Here is a 15,935-nt window from a genome sequence, read left to right on the forward strand (position 1 = left end):
TGACAGCCAGTGGATATACAGAGGGAGGGAGGGAGGGAGGGAGGGGGAGCGCAGTGCCGACTGCCTCACAAAACCACGCCTGTTACTGGGCGGGGTTTGATGAGGCAGGCGGCAGGGACTCCCAAACTTTCTCTTTTTTTTTTTTTTTCTGTCCAAAAATCTTCATAGGGTCTGCATGGGAAATTTCACATGCATAAATTCAAGGTTGCAGATTAATATCCCCAATTTATCCCCAAAATATTTATGTGAATCTAAAGATTATTTTAAGACTGAGAGACACTATCCATTTTTACTTTAAGTTCAAGTTTATGTATCCTGTAATGTTTTTTATTCAATACTATTTAATTGGTTGTAGGTTTATTTAAATGCACTTTTTTCTCTGGATATCATTATATTGACTATCTGTTTCCAATATTTGTATCTATAAAATGTGTTACTAAAATTAAAAAAAAAAAAAAAAGAAATGTATGTTCCTGTGAGACATTTATTTGGGCTATTTCATTGATTTATTTTGACAAGAGAAGTCTTTTTGATTCTGGTTGCTTTTAGTTTTAATTCTAAGAAGAAAAGAAAACTAAAAATAATATAAATAACTAAAATAAACTATTTAGTATACATACACACAGCATCCCATGAAGTCTTTTTTATCTATGTAATGAACTTTATGTCACAGAAATACCTTTTGTTCACCACACTACTGGTTCTGAAGGTGGACAAAATAATAAGAGCACCACACAAAACCATTCAAAGTAGAGTGCAATGATTGATCATTTAATTGATTATTAATATACTAAATTAATCGCCTAATGTATTTTAACTGTATTTTATTGAAAAAATGATCAGATTAACCGATTATCATGCCATGTGATAATGTTTTTGTAAGACTGGGGACAGTTGCAACATGGGAAATGTGCTGATACTCATACTGCACATGCTCAGTTAGACCCTCTTCCCACCAGGAAGACAGAAAACACTTTCAATCTGTTGCTGCATTTATTGAAAGTTTTGGAGGTATGAAATACATTTTTTCATGAGCTGCACATTTGTCACAGTGCCCTGTGTCAAATCAAAACATACTTAGTTTGAATCATTGTTTTGTTGAAATCTACGTGACGTGTTTGGATGTGTTCAGGTCAGGGTCTCTAGCGAGCACATGAGGTTCTGTCATGACTGAGTTGAGACCATTTCAACAACATATTGTAACTATCCCAAAGCTGAACAATCAAAACAAATCACACAAGTAGTTTTTCATCATTGTTGTGTATATAAAAGGATAGTTCACCCAAATACAAACGTGTATTGTCTTTTTCAACGCATGCAAGTCACTGAGAGGTAAATAAAGTTGTGTAACTCAAGGTAGGTCTTCGCATAAACAAAACTCAATAACAGTTATTTGATAAATATCTAAATAAAGTATAGTATGTCGTGAGCCAGTGCAGATTTCCAGAATGCTATATTTATTGACACGAAAGGAATGTATTTTTAGAACGTTGCAACAGACCCCAGGATCAGTGTCCATTGCAACATTGACCTTTTCCTTCCAGAGAAATACTGTGAATGATGCGTCATATGTAAGCATCTTTAATCAGCGTGGGCAATCGGCAGACAGATGTTAGTTTGAGGTAGAAAGGTGTGGTTGGTCTGATCCAAATCAAAGCAAAAAGTTTCGCAACTATCCCCAGCCTCTCCTGTTTGTAACTCCACCCATGCCTGTGACATTAGACTTTAAATGGGCACATGAGCAGTTTAGCACTGCACTTCCATAAAGTTAGGAAACTCAAAAATGTATGGTAAAAAATATTGTATTTTTACTCAACTACTGTACTTTTCCTTTCTTCTTATGCTACTAAATGAAATATTTCTACTTTTTACACCACTGCTGTACATTTATTCTACAGTTGACTTTGCAGATTCAAGGTCATTAGAATATACTGCAGCTATAGTTGAAATCAATTCCCTCCAGACCAGCTACACTATTAAAATGATGCTTGTGTAGCAGTAATACTAATTACACAAAAACATATTTTCAGACATTGCTTTCATTCTCACTCACATTGTTTATTGTGTTTTCCAACAGACCGTAGTTAAACAAAGGAGCGGTCTGTGCACATGAACATACCGTTCAAATAGCTGGTCATAGTTACAGTCATTATACCGTAAGAAGAGGAAAAACAGGAGCAAAAAATAAGAGAACCATATCTTATCTAGTCTAAGGAAACATAGGATGTCCCCGATCCAGTGAGTATGAGAGGGAGGTATGCTTGATTTCCAGGTGATCGATATCAGCTGTCGGGCCAATAAGGTTGTAAAAGCTGTAATGTCCTCAGACGACCTCAGACGGAGTGGCAAAAATATCAGTCCGATATTTGTACAACGAGGGGCAGAGCCAAAAAGAGTGGATAAGATTTGGTTGGTTGGCATCAATCATAAACTAGGGAAACATTCTTATAAATATTTGCTGACCGAGCCTCAGTATAATAGGTGCGGTGCACGAGTTTACGCTGAAAAAGTCCATGTTTCACACAAATCTTTGTAGCATCTCCATCCTTCGATCCTCGGCCCAGAAGACAGGAATGTTCTATACATACATGTTAATATGCAAAACCTACAAGAGACATTCTGCTGCATGTTGACCACTTTTCATTTTGATACTTCAAGCACTTTTCTGGGATGACACTTTTATTTAAGGCTTTTAATGCAAAACTTTAAATTGAGTAGTTTTACTCTGTGGTGTTACTTATATTTAAAGGACCAGTGTGTAGGATTTAGAGAAGTCTAGCAGTGACTTTGCAGAATGTTCTTGGCCACTGAAACATGGTTTTGCAACATGACGGCCTCCGTGGAAGAAGACCTGCACGCTCTGTAGATGAAAATGGTACATCCCAAGGTAACGGAAACACAGTGATGCCTATTTTCAGGTGATTATCCACAAATAAATATTTAAAACTTTAACAAAAACTTTTTAATATCATACTTCATTGCTAATAAATCACAACAACCTTTATAGGCTGTAACTTTAAGTAAAGAATCTTTTTCTACCCTTGATCTTGTCTCTTAGTTCCTATAGTCTGGGTGAAGGTCTGAAAACACTGGATCCTACATTTCCCATACTGCAGCTCAGTAGAGTTGTTTCCTTAACAGTCAGTGGTCCTTTGTGGAGTCTGAAAGAGGAGGCTCCACACAGGACTCCTGTGAAATAATCAAAAGACAACAACAACAGACAAAGTCAGACTTTTGAAAGCCTGAAGAGTAAACTGAACTTCATGTAAAAAAAAAAAACAAAAAAAACAACTGACAGTGCGGCCCTTTAAGTGCCACAGATTAAAAATTAAAAATTAAGAATTAGAAAGAGTAGAATCTGTGACTGAAACCGTGCCAATGATAAGAAAAACTTAGGAGCCACTAGATTTGACTAAATAAAAGAAATGCAGTGAGAGACCAGATTTGTTCACTCCGTCGTTCACTTGTAAAAACATGTCTGCATTAATGTAACCAAGCATGATTTGTTACCTGGCAGGAGAAAATATATCTGGAAAATAAACACCTAGTTTCACCTGTGAATGGTAGGGCGTTTCCTCAGGTAGACATGGCACAAAACAGGCAAGGGAATTCCACCGAACCAACTCTATTAAATAAATTAATCCATAATCATTGTAGTCTTTCCAAAGAAGAACAGAAAGAGGGCCTGTCTGTCTGTCTGCATTCAGCATTAACAATAAAACTAACATATTCCATATTACTAACATCCCCTGCTTTTTTTTTAGTAACTGTCTTCATTATGTTGGGAAAACTGGCACTGACAGTGGAATTAATCAGAATCATCCTCTCCATGCTTGTTTGAAACTGTCTGTTGTGCATGAATGACAATCTCGGTGAAAACAATTATCCATTACAGCACTTTTATATTTTATTACTTTCTCTTTCTCGTTTAAACTGCTCGTGTGTTTTTGCTTTTTGTCATAGTTTTTGCACAATATTTGAGACAGAGCTAAACATCTGTTTTTCTAAAATAAACAAATAAATAAACAGAAGCCAATCTTTGATAACGCCAAAGATTTTCTGAAAAAAAACAAAAAAAACAAAAAACTTCCATCAATTAAGATGAAAATATTCACTAAAGAGTGAACTAAAAATGAACAAAGATTAAAAAAGTTTTTACAATAACTTGTTTCTCAAATTTAACAAAAATGGCAGCTGGATGTAACATCTCTTTGCTGACTTTTACAAAATAACAAAAAAGTATACGTGTTAATATCATCCATTCTTGAGAGTTGTGACTAATTATGTCATGAAAATTTAATCTTTAAGGATTTATACACATGTACAAATATATAATGTAATTCTAAATCTAACTATACCTACTGGTAACATAGGTGTAAAAATGTATTATTATAATCATCTTTATTTTAAAATCTTTTTTTTTTTCATGAAAATATCGGCCCCTTTAAAGTTGTGTCCCAGATTTGCATCAACTCCTGAACTTACATATCCTAAGGTGTAGGTATGTCTCACTTCCTGGTTTAATAAAGGCAGGAATTTAGCTTAATTCATTAAATGATATTGTTATCAGATGTGTCTCAATCATAACATTTCAGTGCTGTAGTCCTTCTAAATCAAAGCCAAATAAAAAAACTTAAAAAAAAAAAAAAAAAAAAAAATAGCCACTCACTACGACCATATTGTTTTTCCATCTGACAGAGTTGATGTCTACATTTAATTTTAAAAAAAATCTTAAATTTTCACTAGGACAGCCTGTTACAGGGTCTAATAGCGAAGAGTTTGATCTTTGAAAATATATTTTCCAGCATAATCGAAGCAGAAGAATCAAAACCACCTCAAAATATTAATTTGTCCCAGTTCTGAATGAGTGACACGTTGCTCTGTACCCCGATAACAGTAAGGCAAACAGTGACTGAAACTTCACTCCACTCCAAGCCACTAAACTTGTCTAAATACAAGAAATACAGAAAGAGGTCAGGTTTGTTAACCTGAATGAGCGGAGTTGCCTGGTACTCAAGAAAACATGTCTGTGTACATGTACCCAGCGCTGAGCACGATTTGACACCTGGCAGGAGAAGAGACATCCTCTGGCAAATAAACAGCTACTTCACCTGCGAATGAAAGGCGTTTCCTCTGGAAGACTTTCTCTCATAACACAGACAAGACAATTCTAACAAACCAGCCATTAAATATGTCAATCCATCTTTCCACAGAAGAACAGAAAGAGGGCCTGTCTGTTCTCAGGTCTTACATTGCTTACATGTGTTTGCATGCATTCAGCATTAACAATAAAACTAACATATTCCATATTACTAACATCCCCTGCAGTAACTGTCTTCATTATGTTGGGAAAACTGGCACTGACAGTGGAATTAATCAGAATCATCGTCTCCATGCTTGTTTGAAACTGTCTGTTGTGCATGAATGACAATCTCGGTGAAAACAATTATCCATTATAGTGTTTTATATTTTATTACTTTCTCTTTCTCGTTTAAACTGCTTGTGTGTTTTTGCTTTTTTGTCATAGTTCTTGCACTCAAATATTGTGCAAAAACTATGACGAAAAGCAAAAACACATATTTGAGACAGAGCTAAATAACTGTTACTCTAATTAAAAAAAAATAATAGAAGCCAAACTTTGATAACACAAAAGATTTTTCTGAAAAAAAAAACTTCCATCAATTCAGATGAAAATGTTCACTAGAAAAAAAAAATTAACAAAGATTAAAAAAGTTTTACAACATAACAAAAAAGTATACATGTGGTAATATCACCCATTCTTGAGAGTTGTGACTGAAAATTTAATCTTTGAGGATTTAAATACATGTAATGAAATATATGAAATGTTTTGGTTTTCTTTAACTTTTTTGTTCTGTGTCAGAAATCACCCTTGTCCCAGACAAGAATTCACAACATCAACCAATAAAAAAAATGTATTAAAAGCCTTCAAAAATATAAATCTAACTATACCTACTGGTAACATAGGTATAAAAATGTGTTATTATAATCATCTTTATTAAAATAACTTTTTCTCATGAAAATTTTGGCCCCTTTAAAGTTGTGTCCCAGATTTCCATCCATCCCTGAACTTACCTACATAGCCTAAGGTGTGGGCATGTCTCACTTCCTGGTTTAATAAAGGTGGGAATATTGCTTAATTCATTAAATTATCTTGTTATCTTATGTTATCAACCATAACATTACAACACCGTAGTCCTTCTAAATCAAAGTCAAATAAGAAATATGGTTTCAAAATGTGTATTTTGATTAGCATCAGGAAGATTCTTAGCAACTTAAAAAAAACAAAATAGCTACTCACTATTTTTAATTTGATCTTTTAAAATATATTTTCCAGAATAATCGAAGCATGAAAATCAAAACCCCCTCAAAATACTGTTTTGTCCCAGTTCTGAGGAACAAGTGACACATTGCTCTGTACTAGACAGATATCAGTTTGTTAACTAGAACTATAAAAACACGTCCGTGTGAATGTGCTGAGCATAATTTGACACCTGCCAGGAGACGACATATCATCTGGCAAATAAACAGCTAGTTTCGCCTGTGAATGGAGGGCGTTTCCTCTGGAAGACTTTCACTCACAAAACAAAACAAAACAAACGAGAATTCTAATGAACCAGATTAATTGAAGGGTGTAATTTTAAAGTTGCATTAAGTATGTTGAGCCATAATCAACCCTTCCAAATTAGGGCAGAGAGCCTGGCTGTTCTCAGGACGGTGGTCCGTTGCAGGGTTTAATAGCCAAGATTTGGATCGTTTAAAATGTTTTTGACCAGAAAAAACTAATGGTTTAAGAGAGAAGTAAAAGAGGCCATTTTTGTTAACTGGGAACGACTAACTTGATGTAGTGATGCATTTAGCTAACATTAGTGCACTTAAAATTTGACTATATGTTGCTTTTACAGGTCCCAGCAACACAAACCCAGCACGTAGCGTATCTAAGTACAGGAAACAAGAGAGAAGAAAGTTTACCAAACTTGCTCAACTGTCATTGGAGCACAGAGGGAAAAGTTGCAAGACTTAGGAAGGGTCAATGTACGACACCGTCTGTCCTTACACTCTAAATTGAGGTGAGAAAAACTTCTTAAAAAAAATCAATAACTGAAATAATCAACATGATACATGAAAGCAAAAGTAAAACTTGAGATCATGGTTGGCTCCAACTTTTGGCTAAACAAGAGTTGTGACTTTGTAAACAGGTTAAACATTTCTGTTGTGCAACCAGCCGAGACAGAAGAGTAATTGTCTGGCTTGCATTTATCCTTCAAAGAGATTTTTCAGATGCGCAAGTTGTCATAAATGCAAAATCTCAAATATAGAAATTCAGTTTATGCATGGAATTTCCACAGGATAAAAAAAAAAAAATTCCAAAGATAATTTTATTTGTTAGCCATTTAAATTATGAGTTACATTTTGTCAAATGAACAGACAGAAATTAGAAATACTTTGCACGGTAAAAAGAGGATATTGTACATAAATCGAGTGGAAGCAAGAGCAGCTAAACTGAGGCCAAAGGGTACACAGATAGTTTACAGAAAAGACTGCTGCATGATGGTTAGGATAAAGAAACTGTTACAACCATCCATACAACCATGCCGTACATTTAAAAAATTAATGTCTCAAGAATGTTAAATGATTCATAATCCATAAATAATGCACTGACAAATACAGCAAGGGTAAACAATACACAGACAATATTGTCAAAATCAATAAAAACTGAAAAGCAAAAACGGTTTGAGTCTTTGTAGAGACAAAGAGCATAAACCTTCCAAACAATATCACTTCAGTTAACATTCGTGAATTCCCTGGTCCCATTAAAAAAAAAAAACAAAAAAAAAATATATATATATTTCATGATCAGATCCCTTATAATGCAGCTATTGTCTTCTTCCATTTAATAAATGCCAGTGATTCCTCATGTCAGGTGTGTGACGTAGAAACTTAAAGGAATTACGACTCCTTTCTTAAGAAACACGAGGATCTCTGCCAATGAAATCAATGCTGCTGGATCCTGAAAGAGTGGTTCGTTAACTTCACATTTAGAGGAGGTTGATGTTCAAACAAGACACTGTGGCATTATAATAAAATCTAAAACAAATCAAGAAACATAGAGTCCATACATTCACACATACAAATTACAAAAATGCCTTATAGGTCACATAAGAATCCGTATAAAAGCTTAATTTCTCCTTGGCAAACACAGGCTGTGTTACAAAAAAAAAAAAATGAAATACATTGAGAGAGAATTTTAATTTCATTCTGAGTAAAAAGCTCCATCAAGAAAACCTGGAACTGCCAGGAAACTGGAGACATAACAAGCAGTTTCAATCTACATCTTTGTATGAAGGTATAGACTGCATGCCATATGGAAAATATTTTTACTTTCATTGTTTACATTGTCCCAAATTCTGTATTTTACGCACTTAAAAGACAGTTGTCGCCATAAGAGTGAGACAAAAATGGCTGGGACAAGTGAAAGGCCCATCTTGGACTGCTAGACTGTACTCATGAAGAAGAAGCTAGGAGACCAGTGAAGGATTTGCAGATCGTCCACTGGTCGTCTACGGGGAGGACAAGGGGAGGTGAGGAGGGGTACAAGATGATATTCTTATCCTTGTTATGGTCTCGGACACACAGGTTTTCAAAGTCTGAGACGGCAGTCTGAGACCCTCAGATAAAGCTTGGAAAAGGGGGGATCCTTTTTTCCAAGCGTGGTTTTGGTCAATTCCTGGATGTCTACAAGATCATTATTGTGTTATTTGAGCAACAAAATAGCTTAATAGTGCTTTTTATGTAATTTCAGACTACACCAAATACATTTTGTCCAAGTTTCTGACTTTGGGAAAACTCCAATAACAGTTGAGCAAGGCTGGTATTCGATGCAACCTCATACAACTTTTTTGTCTCCTGTACTTAAATGTGCTACGTGCCAGACTCATCTATGTTGAAAAGAAAGCTAAAGTTTAAAGCAAATTCACATTTTAAGTTAGCCAATGTTAGCAAAACACTAGCTAGCAAGCTAATCTACATCAATCATTAGCTACCTAGGTACATCTGATGGCTAATGCCAGCAAAACTCCAGCTAGTTAGTTAGCTAACTAGCTATCAAATGTAACTACATAGCTCATGATTGATGTAGATTAGCTAGCTAGTTACATCTGATAGGTAAAGGAGGCAAAACCCTCACAAGCTAGCGAATCTACACCACTCATTAGCTAGCTTGTTAGCTTGCATTTGGTAACATTAGCTAACTTGAGAAAAACAGGACAAGAGTCTGCCAGGTACCAAGCTTATGAAGGGTCGATACTGAATCTCCAAACTATCTCTTTGACCCAGTCACGCACTTTTAATCAATTCTATGTGGTCTAATTTTGATAATTAATGTTGACGTCTCTCTAATCTCTCCCCTGAAACTGTTTAGAGCCCCCACCCCCCCGGGAAGTTCCACTCCCCACTTTGAAAACCTCTGGTCCAGTAAATGACGGCTGTTAAAGAGTTTACCTGGGTGCACCTGAGGTGACTGATTCTCTGAATATGAAAATAAAGTGCAACGAGTTGGCAATTCAGTCTGATATCAGGTTAGATAAGAGTGAAAACAAAAAAGTGGAAAATATTCCACTCTGCCAATGACAGGAAGAACTTTGGCGGCCACTAAATTTTCCTAAATGCAGTGAGAGACCAGATTTGAGTGTGGTCACCTGATGCATGTGAGTACATGCATTCATTCACATCATTTCTGTGTATTCAAAGGAATGCAGAAAACAGGTTGACTAATAAGAGTAATTACTGTCTGATGACTATTCCTTACTTAATCTTTCCAAAGAAGGAAAGAGGGAATCCCTCATGTGTGGGTTTCCACTGAATTCATCCTTTCACTTTCCAGTTCTCATACAACTCTTGGGTGATCCTTGTGTGTTTCCACAGAATTTCCCTTGCCGTGTAACTCATATCTCGGTTACATTTGTGCTGATTGCACACATAAAAGCATTAATAGTAAAACTGTCACGTTAATAACATACACCAGTCTTGTGATTCACAACACTGGGGGGGGAACAACAAAAACACACCTGCAGTAAGCTATAAGAGCTGTACACAAACTGATTTTTTTAAAGAAGCTAGCACCATCTGTTGAGCAAAAGAGGAAATGACTCCCTTGAATTAGTGGGCCGATTGTCTCATCCACTCTCTGATGCTGGCCTCCAGCAAAACCATTTTACACTGTAGACGCTGATCATACATATTCAGCCATAAGGATTTTATACTCATCCTTCTGAACGTAGTATGATGAACTCAATAAAAATATAAATGGAACACTTTTATGAGTTTTTCATGAGTTGAAAGAAAAAAAAATGTAAGGCTTCTTCTATGCACACAAATTTTGTTCACAGGGGAGCGCGTCTGTTTTGCCAAGATAATCCATCCACGTCTTTATAGAGATGCTGATTAAACAGCGCGATTATAGCTTGGTCACAATAAAATGCCACTCCAAAATGTGCAATTTTATCTTGAAAAAAGGCATTCATTAGGCACCCAACTGTAGCTATTTGACATAGCAAGGTTCAACATTAATGTATTTGCCCGAAGTCAATTTTTATTTGCCCCTGGATAAACTGGCTTATTTATTAACAGTTATCAGATAAAAACAAAGATGAAAGTTAATTGTCATGCTAAGGTCTAGGCTGCATTGTCTATAAAATGTCAGAAAATTGTGAAAAGTATCCATCCCAGTTTGACTGAAATGACTAACATGGAAAAAAGTATCTGTAACCTTGGAAATAAGGGTTCCAAAAGGTTATTTACTGAAGGGCAGAGAACCATTTGCTTCTGAAGACCGTTTTTGGAGAAAGGGTTCTGCATGGGTTCTTTGAAAGTCTGAGGGAATCCGTAGAGAACCCTTCTCATCCAAAGAACCCTTTTTAGAAGAAAGGGTTCTTCAGGGATTGTTGAAATCAACATCATCGGGGTTCAAGGGCTCTCAAGGGTGTTTTATACCATAATACAAAATGGTGGTGTGGGTTCTAGATAAAAACCCACCACAAGTTTAACGTTACGGTTCCGTTAAGGAGCACTGGAACCTTGGTGATGCCGAGTGAACCAGCCTCCGTCTCCACCAGTTTGAGTGGAACCACTGTAATCAAGGATGTCACCAACAGAGGGCGCTGCACAATGCAGACCGACCTGTAGAATATGTTTTTGGTCCTGGCTTAGAACCAAGAACCAGGTTATTTTTGATGGAAACGCTTAGAACAGTTCAAAAGTCTGTGCTTGAACCGTAACAGAGGTGGTTCCATTTTGGTGGAAACAACCTGTGTGTTCTAGATAGAACCCTTGGAATATAAAAAGGGTGTCAGTAGAAGTTCCTGGTTGGGTTCTTGTTGACACCCTTAGAAGGTGGAAAGATTCTTGATAGAATCTCCAGAGAGGGTTCTGTGTGGAACCACTACACCATAGAAGTGTTCTCTGTAAAAACCTCTGGATGGAACCTTTCACAGATGCTTCTAGGTACAACCTTTTATGTTGGGTTCTAGGTAGAACTTTCTGGGAGGGTTACAAGTTCATCTATGGCAACAAGCTGAAGAACACTTGATGGTTCTACTTAGAACCTGTGGCCTTCTGTTGTAGCCAGTCCAAGGCACAACTGTCTCATAATCCTGCTGTTTTATCTTGGCAAAAGAGAAGTTCTCAATACAGATTTTACAAATCTGTTAAAATTTGAGAGGAAAAAACCTTTTGTGTGCACAGCAGAAGTCTTTTGTTTTAACTTTAACTCTTTAAAAATGGGACTACAAATAAATGTCATGTTTATATTTGTGTATAATGAGTTGAATTAACTTTTGTACCCAGTTCAGCTCAACACTTTGATTTCAGCAGTAAAGTTTGGACTTCATGTCTCTTTCGACAGGGATTATGACGTCTCTGAGGGTTTTTCCAGACATGTGATTGGCACATGCATCATAGTAATCATGTTAACGAGGTTTGAGCACAGTTAGTAAATCATGCACTGCTGTTGAATCAGTAAAATTGTCTCTGTTCTGCACAGTAAAGAGCGTGCAAATGTTTTGGATTTGTTTTACATAAAACATCATCAAGATGCATCTGATATAACTAGCTTTTAAAGCAGCTCGACAACTCTTCTGTGAGCTCATAAACAGCATACGTAGCACTAATGCACTTTACATCACAAACTCAGTAAATCACATGCATCAGCATCTCTGTGTGTTTCGTGACACTTTGAACCAGGAGCCAAATGTTTGTTAGCGTCATTGTCAAAACCTTTACTACCGCCGCCTCGCCCTGGTCCCTTAGAAATCCTCATTGTCCTGTGAGCTTTTCCAACTGTCCGGAGCCGAGTTTGATTCCCAAAACCCAAAGTTCGTGTGCCTCCTTTTCATCTCCACAGCGTGAATACGGTCATAAATATTGTCCTCAATCTATTTTTGTTCTTCATACATCCCAAAACTTAGTGCTTACCCCAATAAGCTGTAACTACTGTTTAGTGTTTTTCAGTAGGAACAGATCTCAGAGATTTGTCAATGCCCAGCAGTCATATAGATCCAGAGGAGACTCGTGAAGCTGCCGCTCATCTCTGGATTAAAGGCAATCTCTTCAAAATCCAATATTACACATTTGATGACAGCCACAATCCAGATACTTCGCTCGAGACGTTCAAGAAACAGTTAAACAGCAGTGGCAGGTCCTTTATGTCCAGATTTCAGTGGGGACCATGGCCTCCTTCGTTCCAACAGAGGGCATGAGGTTCTGTTCGGACAGGAAGTCCAGAGGAAACTGGACCAGGAAGCCTCGGATTTTGCGCAGCTCCTCCTGAGCGCGGGCCAGGTCAGTCTGGGCCAAGCCTGGTTTGGACTGGTACTGCTCCAGCTCGGCCATGTTCCTCACCAGGGACGAAGGGAGGCAACGGAACACCTGCAGCAAAACATACAGTAAATTCTTTCCTATGAGGGGTCAAAAACTAATCTTGGTGAAGGACTGTGGACCAAACGTAAATGTTGATATTACATAACATTACATTACATAAAATAAATGATATTCTGTGAAAAAAATGTAAAATTTCTAACTAATCAAAACACTACTCATTCATTCATTCACATTCATTTGCAGAGATGATTGTCAAAAAATTTGCAAGCCAATTTTTCTGGCAGAAAGCAGAATAAAAGCACAAGCTGGTTAAATGCCATGGCAGGCCAATACAAAGGGAACCTGCGGGCCCTGAATTGGGCAATCTCGCCGACTGCAGCCAACCTGTGACAACTCCCCCCTTTCTCCTCCTCAAATACACTCTGTTGCAAGATCTAACTCATGTCTGTCAGCTCCTGTCTCTAGAGAGCAGAGAGAAAGGCATTTTAAAAATTGTCTTAGTACATTTGAAGCTTTTAACCAAATATCTGTGATTTGAGGTTTATTTCCTCTCCCTTGTCGCTGTTTGTACTTTCAGGTATCTGCTTGATTTTACAGTTTCATATTAATTTTCAGCTGTATGGGTGGTTAATTTACTGCTGATAAAAACCTAATATTTGCTGATTTTGCTCCTTCATAATAAAAGTATTTCAACATAAAAATAAATAATGGAAGACTTTTATTGTGAAGACTTTAAATGACATGTTTATCCATTGTTTTGCAGCTGCTTGACTCATGCTAAGCAAATCATCACCTTCAGGTGAGTAACCCTGATGAAATGAAGATGCAGATCACGGCTGTGTGGGTCTGACGCAACATAATTAATTTTATTATTTTGAGAAATTATGTATATCTTGTATCGCTTAAAAAAGGTCTAATGGTGCTCATTAGCAATGATGCTGCAAGTCAGTCCCAGTCAAGGGTATTTTTGAATGTTTTTTTGCATTAATATAAATGCCCCGGAAAACACAAGTTATATAATGACTTAATTATTTGAATTTTTTCCCCCTGGACCATCATGTCCACCCGTACTGTACCTTTTCATAAATGGTGGCGTTGCGGCCAGCTGTGGTCATCCACACCTCCTTATAGAAGCGATCGCTGATGGGATCAGACAGGTCGATACTGGCGTCAGTGTGGCCTCCAAGGATAGTCCTGTTCAGACAGGGAGAGAGAGAAGAGATATAAGGACTACCGTTCAGTAAAATGACACTTAAATGAAACTTTATTTGACTTTTTTTTTTTGTCTCATTCACACATACTTGAAGCATTCAAGTCGGAGCTGAAGAGCGTAGGGTCCAGCTTCGTACTCCCGTCCATCCATCACTGATGGGACCTTTTCCGAGTCCTCGATAATCACAGCCACCTCGCTGTCACGTTTACCCAGCAAGCTCCTGTCGTTGATGTTAGCAGAACCTGAAACAAAGACATAAACAAAGGATGGAAACTGATGAATCTCTGCATTCAGGCTCTCTAAGCTCTTTAAACACATTAAACAGGTTGGCATGGGAGACGATGGCACAAAAAATAAAAGTCTGTAAAATTACAAATGTAGAGAGAAAAGTTATGGTGATTCCTAATAACAAAATACAGCATTTAAGAACCATTTTCAGCCTTTTGTTTCATTCCTCACTTGTTGATTGTTGTTAAGTGAGAACATGTGCTGCACTTTGTTAGCCAGCAGAGGGTGCAGCAGAGCTATGTTGCAGCAGTCACCTCACATTTCAACAGTATTTGGATGCACATTTGTTAACTGCACACATGGTGACAGATAGAGAAATAAAGCCAGATTTTTAGATTCATCACATTTTGATGGTGTCAAGTCAGAGAGTCTTTTCGCCTCCAATAGTAGTTTGTGCAAACAGCCTGAGAAAAAAAAAAAAAGAGACAGAAGGTGATGGAAGCAGATGAGAGACGGACCGATGATGACTGTGTTGTCGTCGGCGATGAGCATCTTGCTGTGGACGTAGATGAGCTCTGTGACCAGACGTCCCTCCAGCTCAGCGTGAGTCCGAAGACCGGCGAAGGAGATGTAGTTCATCCACTGGTCGTCCACTGAGGAGAGGAGAGGAGAGGAGAGGAGAGGAGAGGAGAGGAGAGGAGAAACTTGAGGTTACGTATGGAAACCCATTTCTGCCAATAAAAAAAAACCCCAATAGAGTCATAATTGATAAAATGTCAGAATTTATATCTCATAATTTATACATTTATGTCATAATTATGACTTTCTATCTCATCTTTCAGATTTATGTTATAATTTTGACTTTTTATCTCATAATTCTGACTTCTTATCCAATAACTTTCACTGTTTTATTTATCAGTTTACTTTTAATCTCATAATTTCAACTTTTTATCTCATATTTATGACTTTAACTCACAATTTCTACTTTTTAAACCATAGTTTAGACTCTTTAGCTCATTATTTAAACTTTTTTCTCATAATATTTTATTAATTTATTTAATAATTAGATGTTTAAACTAATAATTATGACTTTTTATATCACATTTCTAGATTTTTATGTCATGATTTCAACTTTTTATCTCATAATTTTGACGTTTAATGTCATAATTGTGCTTTTTAAACTCATTATTTTGACTTTTTTCCTCACAATTATGACTTTCTATCTCCATAGTTAACAATCTGGGTTCCAAAAAAATTACAATAGATTTGCATGTTAACTAAAATCTCAATTTATACAAAAGTCTGTATACAAAACTGTTTAAAAAGATACATTTCTTTGTCCTCAATTAAAAATTGTATGCTGCTTGGTAGCTGGGTTTTTAAAAGAAAAAATGTTATGCTTATACTAGACTAAATATTAAGGTAAGAATAGAAACAGTTTAACTGATGTTTATTTTGGATGTTTAGCTTTGGAATAAATCCACTGTTTCTTCTGGTGTGTGTGTGTGTGTGTGTGTGTGTGTGTGTGTGTGTGTGTGTGTGTGTGTGTGTGTGTGTGTGTGTGTGTGTTTGTGTGTTTGTGCGTGTAGGCTGGGGAGGC

At 36.8% G+C, this 15,935-nt stretch overlaps 1 protein-coding gene across 2 annotated transcripts in view; it reads right to left on the bottom strand.

Moving 5' to 3' along the window:
- Positions 1 to 11,197: 11,197 nt before the first annotated feature.
- pld1a (phospholipase D1a) overlaps positions 11,198 to 15,935 on the bottom strand; it is a 47,752-nt gene continuing 43,014 nt past the window's right edge. For both annotated transcript variants that reach the window (XM_084742232.1, XM_084742231.1), the window contains exons 23-26: positions 14,854 to 14,988; positions 14,196 to 14,349; positions 13,971 to 14,088; positions 11,198 to 12,942 (exon numbers count right to left, since the gene is read on the bottom strand). In XM_084742232.1, coding sequence (XP_084598358.1) covers positions 12,718 to 12,942; positions 13,971 to 14,088; positions 14,196 to 14,349; positions 14,854 to 14,988 — 632 coding nt within the window. In that variant the 3' untranslated portion in view covers positions 11,198 to 12,717. The remainder of the gene's footprint in view (positions 12,943 to 13,970; positions 14,089 to 14,195; positions 14,350 to 14,853; positions 14,989 to 15,935) is intronic.

This window comes from Lutjanus erythropterus, chromosome 18 (genome assembly GCF_056507025.1).
Source record: "Lutjanus erythropterus isolate fLutEry1 chromosome 18, fLutEry1.hap2, whole genome shotgun sequence".
NCBI lineage: Eukaryota > Metazoa > Chordata > Actinopteri > Lutjaniformes > Lutjanidae > Lutjanus > Lutjanus erythropterus.